The 20,413-nt window shown below is 38.8% G+C and overlaps 1 protein-coding gene across 1 annotated transcript in view; it reads right to left on the reverse strand.

Annotated features, from left to right (window-relative positions):
• obscnb (obscurin, cytoskeletal calmodulin and titin-interacting RhoGEF b) overlaps window positions 1–20,413 on the reverse strand; it is a 55,360-nt gene that overhangs the window by 20,921 nt on the left and 14,026 nt on the right. The window contains exons 19-50 of the mRNA XM_084399581.1: window positions 20,116–20,382; window positions 18,815–19,084; window positions 18,466–18,732; window positions 17,994–18,260; window positions 17,463–17,575; window positions 17,176–17,329; window positions 16,929–17,090; window positions 16,722–16,826; window positions 16,318–16,584; window positions 15,571–15,840; window positions 15,004–15,270; window positions 14,565–14,831; window positions 14,199–14,465; window positions 13,799–14,068; window positions 13,429–13,698; window positions 13,056–13,322; window positions 11,745–12,011; window positions 11,349–11,615; window positions 10,779–11,045; window positions 10,204–10,470; window positions 7,569–7,835; window positions 6,957–7,223; window positions 6,435–6,701; window positions 5,914–6,180; window positions 5,392–5,658; window positions 5,018–5,284; window positions 4,274–4,543; window positions 3,459–3,728; window positions 2,729–3,007; window positions 2,096–2,353; window positions 1,593–1,859; window positions 1,089–1,361 (exon numbers count right to left, since the gene is read on the reverse strand). Coding sequence (XP_084255707.1) covers window positions 1,089–1,361; window positions 1,593–1,859; window positions 2,096–2,353; window positions 2,729–3,007; window positions 3,459–3,728; window positions 4,274–4,543; window positions 5,018–5,284; window positions 5,392–5,658; window positions 5,914–6,180; window positions 6,435–6,701; window positions 6,957–7,223; window positions 7,569–7,835; window positions 10,204–10,470; window positions 10,779–11,045; window positions 11,349–11,615; window positions 11,745–12,011; window positions 13,056–13,322; window positions 13,429–13,698; window positions 13,799–14,068; window positions 14,199–14,465; window positions 14,565–14,831; window positions 15,004–15,270; window positions 15,571–15,840; window positions 16,318–16,584; window positions 16,722–16,826; window positions 16,929–17,090; window positions 17,176–17,329; window positions 17,463–17,575; window positions 17,994–18,260; window positions 18,466–18,732; window positions 18,815–19,084; window positions 20,116–20,382 — 8,037 coding nt within the window. The remainder of the gene's footprint in view (window positions 1–1,088; window positions 1,362–1,592; window positions 1,860–2,095; window positions 2,354–2,728; window positions 3,008–3,458; window positions 3,729–4,273; window positions 4,544–5,017; window positions 5,285–5,391; window positions 5,659–5,913; window positions 6,181–6,434; window positions 6,702–6,956; window positions 7,224–7,568; window positions 7,836–10,203; window positions 10,471–10,778; window positions 11,046–11,348; window positions 11,616–11,744; window positions 12,012–13,055; window positions 13,323–13,428; window positions 13,699–13,798; window positions 14,069–14,198; window positions 14,466–14,564; window positions 14,832–15,003; window positions 15,271–15,570; window positions 15,841–16,317; window positions 16,585–16,721; window positions 16,827–16,928; window positions 17,091–17,175; window positions 17,330–17,462; window positions 17,576–17,993; window positions 18,261–18,465; window positions 18,733–18,814; window positions 19,085–20,115; window positions 20,383–20,413) is intronic.

Consider the following 20,413-nt stretch of genomic DNA (forward strand, 5'->3'; position numbering starts at 1 on the left):
ACTATGATTAATTGTGATTAACTATCACGTAATTTACAGAATATATTTTACAATTTTAATGTATCGACAGTCCTAATATGAATGAAAAAAGTTAGATCTTAGCCACACTATACTTTCTTTTATAAAAAATAAATGAATAAATAAACTATCTTCACGGCTCGACAGTAAGGACTGCCTGATGCCCAGCGGGCCAGTTTATCATTTGCACATGTTTTTAAGTCAAACCAATTGTAACCTTATTTATAAGAATACAAGGTTACATAGGTCTAAAACAATGAAAACAACAACTTTTTGTGGCAGGACCAGTGAAAATTTTGGCTGGACAAGTAAAAATCTGTACCACTGGCCTGACCGGGCCAGAATAAATAATCCTTAGCGTCGAGCCCTGGTCCATATACAAATCCAAAATCATTGTACTAATTTATTAATTTATTAATTAGTATGCCGATTTAGTAAGTAATTAGCATATTAGATATTGAAGCCAAATCTACTGTTTTAGGTTAGAAATACATGGCACATTAACTACATGCATCCATGAATTTCCATTCAAAATATTTTTTTTTTGTTTTCAACCTATCTTACTGTATACTTTTGCCTAATAGTAATGTATCTAGGCAGCTAACAAAAATATTCCATTCTAGGCATGGGTAACCCAAAAAGAGATTAAAGTAAATAAAAATCTTGTTCTATCAGGATTGCATTATTGAGCATGACACTGAACCAAAGGGTTCTCCAGTGTAGTCTGTGCAAAAATACTTTGGATTTAGAGAACCGGTAGTATTATTATTAAGTAATTTTCAGTAATATGAGTCTACAGCATATATCAAAGAACACAACAGTTATCAACTACTTAAAGGACAGATTGTGACAAAATTCTAGATTTATGGTCCGACTGTAACTGTTATAAAAATCAAGAAATGTAAAAAAAAAAAAAAAAACAGGCAACCCAAATGCTTCAAAGAATGAGTAACTGACTTTTAGATTTAGGAAATTCATGGACACAATATTAGTCCAGTGCTATTCATTTAATTTTAAGCCTTTAAATCGCTCTGCCAAGTGCTACTAGGCCCCTTCACCCCATTTGGTACCTTTCACTAACAGTTTGGCGGAGGATGACAGGCCACCTGTTTTGAACAGGACTGTACCCGAATCATTAGGAGAAAGGTTCCTTAGGGTGAGAGTGTGGACATGGTCTTCACCCACACTTATTTCACTGAAGGTACTGTTCTCCAAACGAGTGCCATCTAGCCACCACTGAACTCTGCCTTTGGCACGGCGAGAGAGCTGGGTGGAGAAAATGGCCTGTTCGCCCACAAACACATCTGTATTCTTTATACCCGACACTATGAGGACCTCAACCTCTGCAGAGACCAGACACAGAAACCCTTAGATCACCAGTGTCTAAAAATACGCATACATTGAGTATACTCCATAAACATAATGCAAACTTTATAAAGACATAAGGGCATATTCAAAAAGCTACAGATTTTAAATAACCTCCGACATGTATGAGATAATTCTGTCTGTTTCATCTATAAATTTACTAAAACTAAAATGCATTACGCAATTGACTTAAGAGTGTTATTTGATACCTTGCACTGTGACTGATGCTGTGGTCAACTGGTCTCCAGCATCACAAGTGTAGTAGCCATTGTCCTCTGGTTCCAGATCATGGACATGGAGCTCCAGCACACATCCTTCCTGTTTCATCTCAAATTTCTTACTGGGTTGGAGCACCACTCCACCCTTTCTCCACTCTACACTTTTAACTAGTTTAGAAAGTTCACAGCGCAATGTGATACTATCTCCCTCTATTGCATTCTGGTTCTCTAACTCCTTCTGGAAGTATGCAGGTTGACCTGATGATGGATGAGAAAAGAAATTGAAAGAATGTAAATGTCAGATTTTAAAAAGGCTGCCGATATCTGTGAAGGTATCAAAATCTTCTTTGCTCCACAAGAGAGCCAGTTACAAAGAGAAAGGAAACTAGAACATGCGTTGGTTCTTCTTGGAATCTGTTTGTGTTCACTTTCATAGTCAACAGGTATGTTGATGAATTAAAAAAATTAAGTCACAGGCCTACAAACCCGTTTACCTTTTACAGTAAGGGTGGCGCAGCTTTCTGCATCTTTGGTTTTGCATGTATACACCCCTGCATCCCCTTCCTCCACCCTAAGGATGCGGAGCTGATGGACGGCTCTATCCTTGTAGAGCAGATACCTGATCCCTGCCTTTATCATCTCCTGATCTTTGTACCAGGTGACAGAGGCCTCAGGGTCGGAAGTCATGCAGGACAGTGTGACTGTTTGACCCTCTTTGGCAGTCAAGTCCAGAGGCTTCTCTAAGAATACGACTATGGACAGGAGAAACCCAAACCCAAGTGCTGTCACATCATATTGTCTACCTGAAGACTCTGAAACTTAGACACTGGAAGCCATTGAACAGATACAGTGATACACTAAAAAATCTTTACTGAGTGAAAAACAATTATGGATAGGAATTAGAGAAAATTCAGTGTAGATGTCTAAATAATAAAAAGGGAATAATGAACCAAAAATGGATGAAAACTACACAATTTTGGAGTGTAGATGTAGAATGGCCAAAGCAGATGGAAAAGCAGCTAGAAGCCTTTTGTTATGATAGCGCAAAATGAATGCAGCTGCTACCTAATGACAGACAGATGATTGCTTACCACCAATGAACACTGTTAGCCATAAGGGTCTTTTACCTTTGGGTTTCTCCTGCACCATCAAGTAGGCAACACTCTTCTCAGGGCCAACCACAAAGGCTACATCACCTGAATCATCGGGTGTGACCATTTTCAGCACTAGGCTGTGTTCCCTTCCTTGGGTGCTGATTTGATTTAAGTCATTGTTTTGAAGGTGGTTGGAGCCGAGCCACCACTCAACATTCGTAACCCCTGTTTGGGACACCTCACACTTGAAGTTAGCATCCTCGCCCGTTATTACAGTCACATCCTTTAATTCTCGTGTGATTTTAACACATTCTGGGAAGGAACGTGATGAAAGGGACTATTCAGGATCTTCCAAAAAGTCAAATGAGGTAAATTTCCCACCACTGACTTGTACTTATGGCCTGGTTTCACAGATAGGGCTTAGATTAAGCATGGATTAGGCTTTAGATCATTTAGGACATTGAAGTAGCTTTTATAAACGTGCCTTAGACAAAAACTTTACTATTGTGCAAAAACAATGGCATTGACATTTTTTAGATATGCCAGTGCAAGTTGCGTTCAGTTAAAACAGCTCAGATATGCATTGTAGTCTAGGACTTGGCTTAAGCCTTGTCTGTGAAACCAGGGGTATATCTTTTATTCATTTATCTTTTAGTACTTTTTATCTACTAGAAGTGAATGAGAATGTGAGAGGATGTATTAATCCTCCAAACAGTGTAGTTTATTATTATAAACTTAGCATCATGCTATCCTCATTAGTTACCTTTGACAGTTAATGTGGCTTTGCTTCGTTTGTCTCCTGCTTCGCATATGTACTCGCCACCATCTTCCACTGATAGCTTAAGGATCTCCAAGGTTTGGATTGTGCCATCCCTCTTTATGGAATATTTCTTTCCATCAGATAGGAACTGAGTGCCCTTCTTCCAGGTCACATTGGCATCAGAGATTGAAGTTTCACAGCATAATGAGGCACTGCCTCCCTCTGTGACTTCCTGGCTTGTCAACTCCTTCGAAAAGGATAGCACGGGGATTTCTGCCGGGAAACAGTGATAAATAGAACACATTCTAAGACATGATGTGCAACACCATAAACCTGAAGATTATGAGGTGTTAACAAATTTCCTTTGCAATTTCTCAGCCAGGGACAAAACTAAGCCTAACTTTGGAATGATTTTTGCAGCATTTCTGTTATAGATCAAATTAATCATTAACGATTGAATAGTCAACCTTCTAAATGCAATATCCAAAACTCAACATATTAACAAGCAATGGTCAAGATAAGACATATTTGACAATTGAAGTCAAACCAGCATAAAAAGTTGCACAAAACAGCATAAAAAGTACATGCATAAAAAGTTGCTGGTCACATTTTTTTTTTGTGCAATATGATGCATTAAAGCATGCATCAAACAATGATAAATGCAAGATATATTACATATGTGGAATGTATTGAATATATATATGGATATAGGATGATCAGACACACTAAACACGTGCACAACAGTGCATGTGTTTGAAACCCACTGTGATCATTCAAGGAGTGAAAATAAATACATCTAAAAAGTTCTTCGGTTTTACCTCTGACTGTAAGACAAGCAAAAGAAGTGTGGGCACCCACATGGAAGGACACTGTGCCAGAGTCTTTCTGGGTGACACTTCTTAGTGTGAGTGTGTGCCTTTTGCCTTCCATTCGGATTTCATTCATCTCATTGTTCTGTAGTGGGACGTCTTGCAGTGTCCACTGAACAATGAGTGCATTATCATGAGAGACAAGGCATTCGAAATGAACGTCCTCGCCTTCATTGACAATGCAGCTCTTCAAGCCAGTTAAGATTGTGATTTCAGGTTCTGAAAGCAAATTCAGGTTTCATTTTGCAAAGAAAGCAACAAGCAACTTCAAGAAAAATGTATTCTAATAATATAAAAATATCAGGAGTAGTCAACAGGCCAAAGAATTTGATGAATAAACTTTCTCGGTGATTTAACAACCAAAACAAGCAAGTTTTTTAAACAAAATTCACAAGGTTTTGATAAAGATAGCTATCCTTTATATAAAAAAGGTTAAATTGCAAAGGGAAAAGTGTAAATAAATAAACTAGCAAAAGTAAGTGGGAATGCATTGGAAAAAGGTTAAATTTAAAGTGCAAAACCACGTGCACAGAGTAGGTGCTTAAAGTGATCTGGGAACGGTGGCAAGCATATCATAAGAGAGGATGGATGGTGTAGTATTGAGGATGGTATATGGAGTAGATGTGTGATCATCAAAATAGAATGATAAGGTAAAGTTAGGAGAGATGAGGACTTTTATCAGGTGATTCCTACCCTTCACGGTGAGTTTGGCAGATGTCCGATCATGTTCTGTCTCACACGAGTATTCTCCTGAGTCTCCTCCCTGCAGCTTGTAAATAATAAGCTCAGCAACAGCTCCATCTTGCTTCAGCTGACACTTGTTGCTTGCTTCTATTACACTCTTGTCTTTCCTCCAGATGACTTTGGCTCCAGGTTTCGCAAGTTCGCATCGAAACACTGCATTTTCCCCAGCCTCAGTATCCAAATCTTTCAGTGATGATTTGAAAAGAACTGGCAGTGCTGCAAAAGGCGAGTAAACAAGTGTTTCAAGGTCATCAAATAAAGGCTTCAAATTCAAACAGGATTATGATAACTTTTATTAGACCGAGGGTTCAATCCAAGCCTACCCTTGACTTCCAAATATGCAGTGCTTTGGCGATCTCCGGTATCACAAATATAGTCACCAGAGTCCTCAGGTTCAAGGTCATGTATGACAAGTTGTGCATGGTGACCATCTTGCTTGAATTCATATTTAGCACAGGGGCATAGACCAATTTCACCCCTTCGCCACTCAACTGGAATGTCTGCTTTGGAGAGCTCACACCGGAAGCGGATGCTCTCTCCCTCAACAGCTGTCTGGTTCTTCAGTGCTTGTGTGAAGATGGCTGGAAGTGCTGCCAATTCAAAGAGTGGCATATTATGCAAGAGATTTAATTCCATATGTAGAGTTATTTTCCAGACAAGTAAGACCAAGACAACACAAAGGCCTTAAAGTACAGGTTACAATTAAGTTTCTTTCCTTAGCTTTATCTTCATAACAAACTGTGGAATCATTCACACTTCATGAACACAGGGTGAGAGTGATAATGCATTTCAAAGATGGATTAGAATGATGGAAAAATTCATGGAGCAGTGGGGTCTTCTCCTACCGTTAACCTTGACATTGGCAGTTGTAACGCTGTCCCCACAATCACAAGCGTAGTCGCCAGTATCTTCAGGTTTGACATCAGTGATCTTCAGCTCAACGGTAGAGCCAACTTGTTTGATGAGGTACTTTCCTCCAGAGTGGATCACCTGAGTTCCTTTCCTCCAAACCACAGGAACTGCAGGTTTGGAGAGCTCACACCGGAAGAGGATGCTCTCTCCCTCAACAGCTGTCTGGTTCTTCAGTGCTTGTGTGAAGATGGCTGGAAGTGCTGCCAATTCAAAGAGTGGCATATTATGCAAGAGATTTAATTCCATATGTAGAGTTATTTTCCAGACAAGTAAGACCAAGACAACACAAAGGCCTTAAAGTACAGGTTACAATTAAGTTTCTTTCCTTAGCTTATCTTCATAACAAACTGTGGAATCATTCACACTTCATGAACACAGGGTGAGAGTGATAATGCATTTCAAAGATGGATTAGAATGATGGAAAAATTCATGGAGCAGTGGGGTCTTCTCCTACCGTTAACCTTGACATTGGCAGTTGTAACGCTGTCCCCACAATCACAAGCGTAGTCGCCAGTATCTTCAGGTTTGACATCAGTGATCTTCAGCTCAACGGTAGAGCCAGCTTGTTTGATGAGGTACTTTCCTCCAGAGTGGATCACCTGAGTTCCTTTCCTCCAAACCACAGGAACTGCAGGTTTGGAGAGCTCACATTGGAAGATGATGCTCTCTCCTTCAATAGCTGTCTGGTTCTGCATCTCTTTTGTGAAGATGACTGGAAGAGCTGACAATTCAAAGAGTGGTATGAGATGCCAGATATTTAGTTCCAGACATACAGATATAAATATTTTCCAGAGAGGATCATGACAACACAAATGCAACGTTCCAAACAATGCTTCAAATTAAATCCAATTCTTTTTTGACCTTAACTTGATAAATGGTGGAATTTATCAAGTAACCAAGTAATGAACGTGACCATGCATTTCAAAGATGTATTAGAACGTTGAAAATATTCTTGAAGCAGATGGTCTTCTCATACCGTTAACCTTGATGTTGGCAGTTGTCATGCTGTCTCCGCAATCACAAACATAGTCTCCAGAATCTTCAGGTTTGACATCAGAGATCTTCAGCTCAACAGTAGAGCCAACTTGTTTGATGAGATACTTTCCTCCAGAGTGGATCACCTGTGTTCCTTTCCTCCAAATCACAGGGACTCCAGGTTTTGAGAGTTTACAGTGTAAAGTAACACTGTCCTTCTCTTGAATCTCTTGATTCTGTAGCTCATCTTTGAAGACCACTGGTATTGCTGAAGAAGTCAGGCAAAGTAGTTGAACCAGGAACATGATCTTGTGAGATTAATTTACACTTTTCATCAAAAAAATCCTTTCACTCATAGATGCAAAACTTTCTTCTGCAATTGCTTAACTTATATTTTTATCACCTTGTAAGATTTTTGATGAAAACAGCCACCATTATGTAAATGGAAAAACTATAATCTGGACAAACAACCTATTACATCTGACAAGCCAATACACAGTACTTTACCCTACCCTACCATAAATTAGGACATTATTGAAGGACATCTATGTAGATCAGAAAACAGGAAGCTTCTTCACTGTTGAAGAGGGTTCAAATAAAAGCTAAGTCCTACCATTGACTTTGATGTTAGCGGTGGTGATGCTGTCTCCGCAATCACAAGCATAGTTTCCAGCATCTTCAGGTTTAACATCAATGATCTTCAACTCAACAGTAGCCCCAACTTGTTTGATGAGGTACTTCCCTCCAGAATGGATCACCTGTGTTCCTTTCCTCCAAATCACGGGAACTCCAGTTTTTGAAAGTTCACAGTGCAGAGTAACACTGTCATCTTCCTCACACGCTTGGTTTAACAGTTCTTGTGTAAACTGAACTGGGTGAGCTGTTGAGGTAAGCACTTATTGAGTATTTCTGAATTTACAGCTGAAGTCATATTTACACTATTCTATAATAAAACAAAATCTGTACAGGCAAATGCTTTCTAAATATTACACCTAATTCAGGAAAGTTGAAGAACAAACCATCAAATCAATAATGTGTATAAGTTGAATAAGAATGCCATCTAGTCTTCACTGTTGACACATTTAAAAAATGTAAGACTATCTAAAGGGAAACATGGTCATTTAAAACAATCTATTTGTGATCTTTTAAAAATAATAAATAAAACATCCACATCAAGACTGGTGACAGGATGTGTTGAAGTAGTCAAGAATCTTAATGTCTGCATCAGTTTACATCTATAAACAGTATGGCAGATCCATTTTAAGACGATGGATAACTTTTTGGATTATTTCGAACTGCTAAAAACGGCACTGTGTTAAATATAGAGACACAAAACGGCACTGTGTTAAATATAGAGACACAAAACAGAAAAAGAAAAAAAAGATTTTAAATTAAAAATGATGAAAGAACAGCCTGCAAAGGTAAAGAATAATGCTCAGACAAATAGCAGAGTGAATGGCTCCTGACAGAAAAATCCCACAGGCTGCAGTTGGAGGATGCAATTAAAAACAAGTTCACAAAAAATGACGAACACCTCCAAACACATTTAAGTTATAATGCCACCAACAGTCTAGACTTGAAATAATGAAATAATCTTATGCAATTAATTCTGAAAAATCAAAGCAAGAGGACACAATTTATGTTTTATATCCATGATATTCAATGTTGTGGAAGCGACCATCACATTTGGTAATGTAAAGCATCAGTGCTGCTGTTCCCAAACCAGCTACTTTCACTAAACCAAGGACACTAACAAAGATAAATATCATGTAATGCAAACCAGTAATTTCTTCCTTACAACCGTCATCCACTCTCGCCCTCGCAAGTACAATGTGGGAAACACTCTAAATAGAGTAAATCATCAAAATATTCACCAAGTATGACACTAAAACAAGCAGTGGTGCAGATAAAGCTGAAGGAGAAAAAAGCACATTTGGCTACTTATTTTCAAGTGAAAGTATATAAGAGAGAAAAAAGCCAACAATATCATGTTAGCAACATGTGCTTCATGTTTCCTTATCTAAATAGTGACTTATTTAAACCTTAAAACAGGAGCAGCTACTTCCCTCAAGATTGTTCTGTAGCAAAATGTAGGAGCAATAGTTCTAGAAATTGTAAAAATAAAAAAGTCTCAGTCGCTAACAATATCCAAAAGGAGCAATAATGCACAGACAAGAAGTTTAAATGTAGAAAAGTAACGATTATCATCAAGAATTAAGACACACCACAACAAAAGAGTTTCAAATAAAAATGCGGTCATAATGCAAAAGCAAATGCATGGCCACATGCCGCTCCAATCACAAGAATGCATCACTGAACATTTTGACTGGGATTCACATTTTCATTGGCACATAAAGGTGCTGCACGACATCAAATGCGCAACAGTTTCATACCACTGAGCACTGCCTGTTTCTCTCTCTTCTGTTTATGGAGGATTGTTTCAGGGGCAGCGGTAGAACTGAGGAACTTTAGTTCTGAATGGCAAAAGATACATTCATGTAAATTGGAGACTTTGGCTAAAACCATAAAGATCTTACAGCACAAATAGCAACGCCCATGTCAGACAATAATGGCAAATACAGAACAGGCAGACGTCTTGGATTACAACTTATTTTACCATAGCATTCATGCATGTTGAGTAAATGAAAGCACCCAAAAACTGACAGATTCCAGACAGTTTAGCATGTCCAAACAAGAAGGATTCAGGCTGCTGACCAAGAAAACAAAGCAAAGACAGAATTGTGACTCAAGTCAGACTAGAGCTGAAGCCTTAAAACTATATCTCTGTTCCACAAATGAACTTCACTAAACTGACTAAATAGGCAAAACAGACAGACTGCAAAGAAGAAAAGTTTGAGGCAATACCAAAACAGATGTCTGTCAGACTATGGCATAACTGCACAGCAGGTGGAGCCACAGCAGGATACAACAAATGATCTAAAAGTTATATTTAATAATTTACAGAAATATTCTTTTCCCCATCAACAACATCTCCAGTTATGGTTTTCTGCTTTGGCATGTCATCTGCAAGAGCGTAATTTTGCTCTACACGATGAACAACTACAATTTTGGGGCATTTCAAATCTACTGTAGGATATCAGTGAAAACCTAACATAACAAATGCAACATTAATATTCACCAACACCAAACAAACAATAATATTCAAATGTGTAACACTTTTTTTTTGTCAGAAAAGTGCAGCTAGGAAAGAATGGTTAAATACCAGAAAGAATAAGAAAGATTCATACCCTTGATCTTCATATTGGCTGTGGTTGTCTTATCACCACACACACATGTGTAGTCTCCTTCATCTTCACATTTGAGATCAGTGATCTTCAGCTCCACCTTTGAGGCAATCTGCCTGATGATGTACTTTCCTCCAGACTGGATAACATGGCTTCCTTTTTTCCACTGCACAGAGATGCCAGGTTTGGAAAGCTCGCAGGACAGAGTAACACTGCCTCCTTCATCACACTCTAGGTTCTGTAGCTCATGTGTGAAGACCACTGGTAATGCTAAGGAACCATGAAGAAATGTTGGAACCATATTACACAAACAACTCAAGACAATATTAAAGAACTGGACTGAAGAGAAGTCTTTCCAATCTTAACAATTAATATGTATTCCAGTTGTGAGCCCTACCAATTGAGCAAAACAAAATTTTACCATTAGTATAAGATAAACTCCTGATCAAAAATAACTTCACGGCACAGTGGAAGACTGTGTTTAAGTAATTCCATAAACAATCACTATTCAAAAAAGAAATGCATAAAATATAAAACGGGTGTCATGATGGTGTTTACATTCAGTACATCATTCCTACCATTGACGGTAATGGTAGATGAGGTCTTGTCAAACCCACAATCACAACTAAAGACTCCAGCATCTTCAGGTTTGACATCAGTGATCTTCAGCTCGAAAGTAGACCCAACTTGCTTGATGTGGTATTTCTCTCCAGAATGGATCACCTGTGTTCCTTTCCTCCAAACCACAGGCACTCCTTGTTTGGAAAGCTCACATTGAAGAGTAACACTGTCCATTTCTTGACACTCCTGGTTTTGTAGTTCTCGTTTGAAGATCAGGGGTAATGCTAAGAAGCAATTGGTGTTGTAACAGTTTGTTAGTATAGTGCACTCTGGACACAATTAAAAAGCACAACATGAAAAACCATTCACAAACCTCCCAAAGACAACTGGAGACAAGATAAGACAGAACATCTTACAAGACAAGATTGGGAAGTTTTTGTATTAGTAAAGTTATCTTAAAAAGTTATCTCTATAAAAGTTCCCTTCAGGCAACTAACCAGTAAAGGTAAAAATAAAAAAATATTTGTACTCAGGAAAGAGTGAATATGGAAAAAGCAGACATATATAAGACTGAATGAACTTCATACCCTTGATCTTAATGTTTGCTGTAGTCTTTTTGTCCCCACACAAACATGTGTATTGTCCAGCATCTTCAGGTTTGAGATCAGCAATCTTCAACTCAAAAATAGCTGCATCTTGCTTGATGAGGTACTTTTCCCCAGAATGGAGTACCTGTGTTCCTTTCTTCCAAACAACTGGAACTCCAGATTTTGAGAGTTCACAGTGAAGAGTAACACTGTCTCCTTCTTCACACTCTTGGCTTTGTAGCTCACGTTTGAAGACCACCGGTAATGCTGAAGTGTAATTGTGTGATAAATCAAAGATGTACAATAATTATTATCCTACATAATAATCAAGTTAGTTGACAACATATGCGTTGACATTTCAGTGTATTGCTTGCAATGAATAAGCTTTATCCATACCACTGACAACAACACTTGCTGTTGTTTTCTCGTTTCCACATTCACATGAATATTCTCCACTGTCCTCAGTCACTACATCTGAAATCTGTAGCTCAAACATGGTGTCCCTCTGCGTTATCTGATATCTTCCCCCATGTTTCACATTTTCAGTTCCCTTCTTCCATTGCACTTGGCAGCCAGGTTTTGAGAGCTCGCAGGAAAGTAAAACTTTCCCGGCTTCGGTAACCTGCTGGTTCTTCATCTGCCCCTTGAACTTGGCAGGCACCACTGGAGAACGAACAAGCATCATATAATTAAAATTCTTCATAGTTTTAACGTCCAAAAGACAGGATGGAGGATCATTGGGATGAAATGATGAAGGCATGACAAGGAAGTTATGATAAGCCGATGTTCGGTGTTATTTTGTATCAGGATGGGATTAGGCTACTAATGTACATCTTTACATCATTCTTGGTGGTCAAAATTTTCTATAATCACAGAAATATACAAACAAAAAAACGATTCCAATACATCCATTGTACCAGGACTACATGGATAAAAATATGATATACTATATATTCAAAGGCTGAACCTCACAAAACCAACACAAAGCACAAATGCTGATGTGCCATTTCAAAAATTTGACAATTCGACAGAGAGCTTGATAGACATCAACTGGAAATCTCAATGGGTTCTTCATAAATCTTAAAATAAATAAGACAAGGATTCTAATGGTACATTATCATACATGTGCACATGCCATGACACAATGGCCACACCGGGCACAAAGTACAAATATATTCTATAACATCAATTGTTGTAATAAGAAGCACAAGTAACAACATATATAAAAAAAGACTATTTAACCAAATTTTCATTAAACTTACTTGCTAGAAATCTAAATTACATGTAGAGTACAAACATAATTGTGAAAGTATAATATAAAAGTGGCAGTACTCTGAACTAAGGTGATCTTCTGCAGACAACAATGTATGAGACCATCAGCAAAATACCTGGCAGTAACATCGCCACACAGAAACCCAAAAGTTAAATGCAAAAATGCAGAAAGTAAACTATACAACACATATGCTGTCTTAAACTGTACTTACCAGAAATATTTTCAAAGCTTGCCTTCCTACATTCCCTCTGACTTTCGTGTTCATATTCAACGAAAACTTGACTGTCAGAGGAGTTATTTAATAAAGAATTGATAAAAGCAATCTAATCTGTAAGCGTCTGGAATCTGTCCATCTAAAAAAATAAGATTCTCAGCCTTCAAGGCATTATTTTCAAGCTAAGCTAATACATTGCAATAAACACCAAGGTTCTTACCTTTCACTGTCAATTTGGCTGTACTCTTTGTAGAGCCAATGTCACAGGTATATACCTCGCTGTCACTCTTCTCCAGATCCTTCATGTTGAGGATGAGGACGGTTCCCTTCTGCGTCAGCTCATACCTTCCTCCAGCCTTGATCTCCTTTGTTCCTTTCAGCCAGGTGACTTTAGAGGCGGGATGGGCGGTTTCACATTCAAAGGAGACAGCACTATTCTCTTCTGCTGTGGCGTCCTTTAGCTCACAAATGAATTTGTTGGCCAGTTCTACAGAGGGAATAAAACACTAAGGTAAATATATTTCTCCTTTTTAGGAGTATGGGATTTCCTCCGTTGTATATTTTAAAAAAAACATTAGGTTTAAAATCCTTACCTTTGATCTCCAGTTTAGCCTTGGAGGTTGGACCACCGGTGACCTCGCAGCTATATTCTCCAGAGTCCTTGTCGGTGACGTTGTGGATTGTCAGCTTTATGAGCGTCTGCTCCTGACTGATTTCATATTTTTGGCTCTTTCTGATAGACTTGCCATCCTTGGACCACTTCACTTCCAGGCCACATTGAGAAAGCTCACAGGAGAATACGGCATCTTCACCAATTTTGGCACTAACACCCTGTAGCTCTTTAGATATGGTAGGAACTTCACCTACCCCCCCAAAATAAGATACGCCTTGATTAAGCAAAACCGGATTTGTGTTAAAACTTGATTCAAATTCATTGCTCTTGTTTTTATTGCGCTTACTCACCCTCAGCAGAAAGTGTTGCCTTTGAGCTCAAATCTTTGAGAGTGAAGACCACCTCACCAGAATCAGAAGCTGAGACTGATTTAATTGTTAAGGTATACTTGCGCCCTTTGCTGCTTATCTGGAAACGGCCTCCATCAGTGACAGGTTGGCCTTTTAAGCTCCAGGAGCACTTCTCTGAGCTTTCCCGGGACAAGATACACTCAAATGTGCAGTTTTCACCTGCTTTGGCCTCTATCGACTTAAGACGCTTGGTGATCCCGATGTGGATATCTGGGGTCAACAACAAAGGCATTATTGGAAAAACACATCTTTTAAAAAAAAACATAAATGTAAAAAACACAATAAATGACACTACAGTGTCACTATAACACAACAGTATTACCATAGTTTGTTGACATACCTCTAACAGTGACCTTGGACTTGGAGAGGTCTGTGCCAAGATCGCAGCTGTACTCCCCAGCGTCAGCTTGCATGACGTCGTGGATAGTCAGTCCCAAGGACTTACCATCATGGAGGAGCTCATATTTTTGGCCTGCAGACAAGACTGTACCATCTTTGCACCACACAGGGGCCACTCTGGGCTTTGAGGCTTCACACTTAAGGGTCACTGTACCCTTCTCCTCTGCAACTACATCATCTAGCAACTTCAGGAATACAGCTTTCTTTTCTGAATGTCAATAAATAAAAAAGTGCATCAAACCAAAATCTGTTAAAAAATTCACATTCAGCTTTTCTGTTTTATTTAGACACTGTCATATGACCTCACCTTTGACCTTCAGGCATACTGTTTCTTTTACATCTCTTATGCTGAATGACACCTTCCCACCATCCTCAGGTGCTAGGTTTTTGAGAGAGAGTGTATGGGTCTTATCCACATGGGTGATGGCATTGACTTCATTGTTGAACAGCAGCTTGTCATTGAGCGTCCATTGGACTTCTTCATCAGCATAGTTAACCTCACAGGTGAACATAGCATCACCATCTTCATCCACCTCAACATCTGTCAGATGTTTGGTGATCTGGATTTTACGCACTATATCAAGAAAAAAAAAACATTTTTATCAGAGTGGAACCAACAACACCTATATAATGCCTTTTGGTGTAGTCAAAGCCTCTTACAAGCAACCCTAACCCTAGCGGGCTGGATGTATAAAGGGAATGCAATTTGAAACAACATGCTTCGAATGCCTTCTTTATGACTTTACCTTCTACTTTGAGAACGGCTTTGCTCTCACAGACCCCGACCTGACAGCGATACTCTCCAGAGTCCTCTGCACTCAAAGCTTGTATAATCAGCTGCACATTGGCGTCCTTTTGCTTCATGCTGTACTTGCTAGAAGCCTCCAAAGCAGTTTGACCCTTAAACCACTGCACTTCTTTTGGTGGGGCAGAGAACTTGCAGCACAGTGTGGTGGAAGTCTTCTCCTTGGCTGACACATCCTTGAGAGGCTCAAGGACTTCAATGGGACGCTCTATGGGGCGAAATGAACAGTGACTTTGAAAACAAAAGTTCACAAAACTACTATATTCTACAGCATTACATTTCATCTGTAGTAAACATATAACCAGAACAAAATAAACCTTTTTAAAGCTCTTCAAAGCACTCAGCCTAAACATTTTTGCAGCAATTTAAATTCTACAATAGCTAACATTTCTGTATCAATTATATCATGTATCATTATCAAAAACTATTTAATTGGAATTATTAGATTCAAATTAGATCACTTTTGGAGTGGCTACTTTGCAAATCTTGGTTAAACCAAGTCCCTAACCTTTCACTTTGAGTTCAGCTGTTGATTTGCTCTTTCCGGCTGTGAACTGTACCGGGCCTGACATGGAGGCCTTGGTCTTCTTAAAAGTGAGGTGGTGCATGGTTCCCTCTTTCTCCATCTCGATATCTGCGCTCTCCTTCAGCTGTTCCCCATTCAGCATCCACTTCACTGGTTTGACTGTCTCCACGCTGACTTCCACTTCAAAGTGGGCGGCAAATGGCTCAGTCACCTCCACAGAACTCAGCTCCCGTACTATGCTGATAGCCTGCTCTGAAAGTTGTGATGATACAGTATAGTGCTGTGTCAAAAAATTTGCTACATAAAAAGTTTGTTATAAAATTCTTTAAAAAGACTTTAGACTTCAGAAAAGTCAAACTTATGACAAATAAAACAAAATGCATGTAGGCTAAATTTACATAACAGAAATTTAAACTGTAAGCAAACATTAATTTGTCCCTGTTTAAAAGGGCAAATTAATAAGATAAATACTTATCTATATTTTTTAAATATAGTTAAAATCACAAACAGGCTCATACTCGTCTGTTGCAGATCAATTAAAACTGATCTACAAACTGTTATCAAATAAGTAAAAACATGCAATTACATTATGTCCACCCTTTTACAGTCAGTTTTCTTTTTAGTTTTCTTCTGTAATAGTGTGTGGTTGTGCTTCATGAATTCAGTTGTGCTTTCATCCTAAAACGTTATTATTATTATTATTTTAATCATAACTGAAAAGGTTTTTACCCTCTACTAGTAGCTGACATGAAGTCTTATCATCAATGGCGTCACACATGTATGTGTCCTCATCATCAGAGTCCACATCGATGATGGTGAGCTTCCTGTAGATGTCCTCACTGGTGATCTCGTGCTTCTCGCTGGGTTTGAGCTCCGACTTGTTCTTGTACCATGTGACTTTAGCACTGGCCCGTGACACCTGACACTCTAAGTATGCGCGGTGTTTGAACATGGCGATTTTGTCTCTCAGTTTCTTCACAAATCTGACAGGCAGTTCTGTAACGATTATAAGGTGACTTGGGGGGTGATTTGTTAGACAACAGTAGAAACACTACACAGCCCAGGCTGTAGTTCATTAGTCTTAACACTGAATGCAAAATGCATGCAGATATGATAGACACATGACCACAAACCTTTAACCTTTAGTTTAGCAGTTGAAGAGGCCTTCTCAGCTGTGAACTTGATTTCACCAGCATCCTCAGCCTTTACAGATTTGAAAAGTAGTATGTATGCTCTTCCTGAGAGAAAGAGAGTTTTAAATGAGTTTGAGAGTTATTGATCTGTCCCTATTGGAACTGAATTTATGCTTGTTTGATCTTAATACATTCAGTTCAACTCACCCTCCTGCCTCATCTTGATGTTGTCTCCAGCTTTGAGCTTGGCATGCCCTTTGTGCCACTGAGCCTCTACTTCATCGTGAGAGACCTCACAAACAAACGTTGCACTCTCCTTCTCTGTCACCTCTGTGTCCTGCAGTGGCTTTACTATTTTAATATCTCGGGCTGCAAGAATTCAAATACAATCATATATTCATGTGACACTACAGAATGTTTGAGTATCTCCCACTCAGAATTCATTCATCTTTACCATGAACCGTGAGCTTGGCTGAAGTATTGTCATCTGTTGTTCTACACATATACTGGCCCTGGTCCTCATACGCACACTTGTGGATGAGGAGGGTTCGCTTGTTGGCCTGGGATTGAATTCCAAATTTCTTTCCTGGCTTTAGTTCCTCATCATCCTGATAGAGCAATAATGACACAACTACATCAGCATTTTCTTTTCCTAGTTCTATTTTCAAAATTATTTTATATTCCATTCATATGTGACTACACAAATTCTTTTTTAACAATTCTAAATTGAATTACTAATACCTTAAACCACTTGACATCAGCATTTGCTCTTGATACTTCACATTCAAATGTGACTTTCTCCTTTTCAGGAGAAACGATATCCCGTAGGGGTTTGAGGATCTTCGCAGCTGGCTCTGTGGACAGAACACCAATTATTACGGTTGCAATCATTCTAGATTTTAACACTGGTGTTTACGTTATTGTTCTTTTCATAAGTTTCATATACACCTTACTAAACCCCCAATAACCGACTCTTACACACAGGCTGCAAAAAGTTAATCATGCTCAAGGACACTATAAGAACATAAAATGTGAAAATTAATATAGTTTATATTGTTTAAAATATTGGATATGGAGCTTCTACAAGTACTAAACTTAATCTCATGTAAATACTATCTTACTGAAAAAAATATCTTACTGAATATTGCAATTCACTTAAGAGCACAACCCAATTATGGATGATGCATTAACCCTAAATTACCGACTTACACCCTTTGCATGTCAAGAATTATAAGTGGGCTTAAACGTAAAGACGCCAATATACAAACTAACCTGTAACAATTAGTTTTCCAGAAGTATGGACATCCTCAGCTTGAAAGGTAATAGCTCCACCATCACTTGTCTTCAGCTGGGACATAGTCAGGCTGTGCTTGGTGCCTAATGCTGTAATGATGATATTGGGTCCTGCCTTCAGTTTCATTCCATCTTTGCTCCAGGATCCTTCTACATCAGCCTTGCTAAGCTCGACCTCCATAGTGATGGTCTCTTTTTCTTGTACTTTCACCTCTTTCAGGCCTTTTACTACCTGAATCTTCTTAACTGAAAAGTAAAAAAAACAATGGAAATCCAATGATGAGACCCTTTTAGGAAGGCATAATTGAATGTGCATTTCGGTTAATGATTTTCATGGTAAATTTTTATTAACTACTAGGTTATATATAGTCATCATAGCAAACATATGGAATAAAAATACTATGATTGAAAGAGTAACTCTGTCATGGAGTAACAATAAAGGAAGCCCTACTTTCTACTGTCAGTTTGGCCTGGGTCTTGTCATCTAGGGTTTCACATGAGTAATGTCCTCTGTCAGCATATGCCACGCTCTTGAGGACCAAAGTCTGCTTGAAACCCTCCACATGAATCTCCAGATTTCCTCCTTGCTGTAGAACCACACCATTCTTCATCCACTTCACATCTGTTGAGGTTTTACTCAGCTCCACTTCCAACCGAACTGTGTCCTGCTCCTGCACAGTCACATCTACAAGCTTCTTCGTGAATGTGACAGGAAGCTCTGCAAGATACAGATATGTGTGTACTGAGAAACATGTGCTTGCCTGCGGATATGTTGCATTACGCTTAACAGTTATCCTTACCTTGTACTTGGAGTGTGGCCTTGCACACTTTCCCATCGGCATCGATACTGATCTCTCCTGCGTCTTCCTGAGTGACAGCTATGATAGTGAGGGAGTAGCTGCTTCCTCCAAAAGCTAACTTAAATTTGGGACTAGCTGTTATAGGAAGACCATTATGCAGCCATCTGACACTGACATCGGCTGGTGTGATAGAGCATTTGAAGATGGCATTTTTGCCTTCATTTGCAACAACATTGTTCAGCTTGGTAGTGAACCTCACCAGACGTGGGGCTGTGAGAAATTAGATTGAAAATTTCAAAACATCTATCACTTAAAACAATCTTAAAGGATTAGTTCACCCCAAAATGAAAATGTCCTAATAATTTACTCACCCCAATGCCATCCAAGATATCCATGTCTTTCTTTCCTCAGTGGGAGAGAAATTATGTTTTTTGAGGAAAACATTTCTGGATTTTTCTTCTAACAATGGACTTCATTGATTACCATAGTTTTTAAGTCCAAATCAATGCAGTTTCAAAAGTCTTTGAAGTGTTTAAACGGGCTGTACGCGATCACAGCTGAAGAAGAGGTTGTTATCTAGCGAAACGATAGGTCATTTAAAAAAAAAAAAAGATAATTTATAGACTTTTTACTTTCAATAGTTCGGATTGAGCTGATCAACAAACGGACAGGAAACTACGTCATCACGTTGAAAGGTCACGCCGGCAATACTATTTGAACTACTATTCATATTCATCAGAATGTTATTCATATACTATTCATATTCATATTCACTGAATACTATTACTATATATATAATAGCAAACAATACTATTTGAACTATCCTCCTACGTACGCTCGCATTGTAAACAGTGGGGCGGTACTTCTGCCGGCGTCGGCGTGACCTTTCAACGTGATGACGTAGTTCCCTGTCTGTTTGTTGATCAGCTCAATCCGAACTATTGAAGGTAAAAAGTCTATAAATTATATATATATTTTTTAAATGACCTATCGTTTTGCTAAATAACAACCTCTACAGCCCCTTTAAACACTTCAAAGACTTTTGAAACTGCATTGATTTGGACTTAAAAACGATGGTAACCAATGAAGTCCATTGTTGGATGAAGTCCATCCAGAAATGTTTTCCTCAAAAAACATAATTTCTCTCCCAATGAGGAAAGAAAGACATGGATATCTTGGATGGCATTGGGGTGAGTAAATTATTAGGAAATTTTCATTTTAGGGTGAACTAATCCTTTAAGTTGCGTTCGTTCATTTGATGAGAATTTATGACTTTCAGACATGACACTGATGGTTCTTACCTTTAGTGGTGACTTTGGTGGTGGTTTTGTCATCTTTGCATTCGCAGCTATACTCCCCTTCATCCTCCTGAGCCACAGCGGAGACAATCAAGATGCAGTTGGTTCTATCAGTGCGGATGCTGAATCTGCCGCCCGGTTTGATTTCTTTGCCGTTATGCTTCCAGAGGACATTACCTGTGGCTTTGTTGAGGGTGCAGGAAAGGGTCATGGTGCTTTCTAGTGCTGCAGATACCGGTTGCAATGGCACCACAAATTTTAAAGGTACCTCTGCATGGAATAATTGAGGGGAAAAATTAAA

This window comes from Rutilus rutilus (genome assembly GCF_951802725.1).
Source record: "Rutilus rutilus genome assembly, chromosome: 24".
NCBI classification, from domain to species: Eukaryota; Metazoa; Chordata; class Actinopteri; order Cypriniformes; family Leuciscidae; genus Rutilus; species Rutilus rutilus.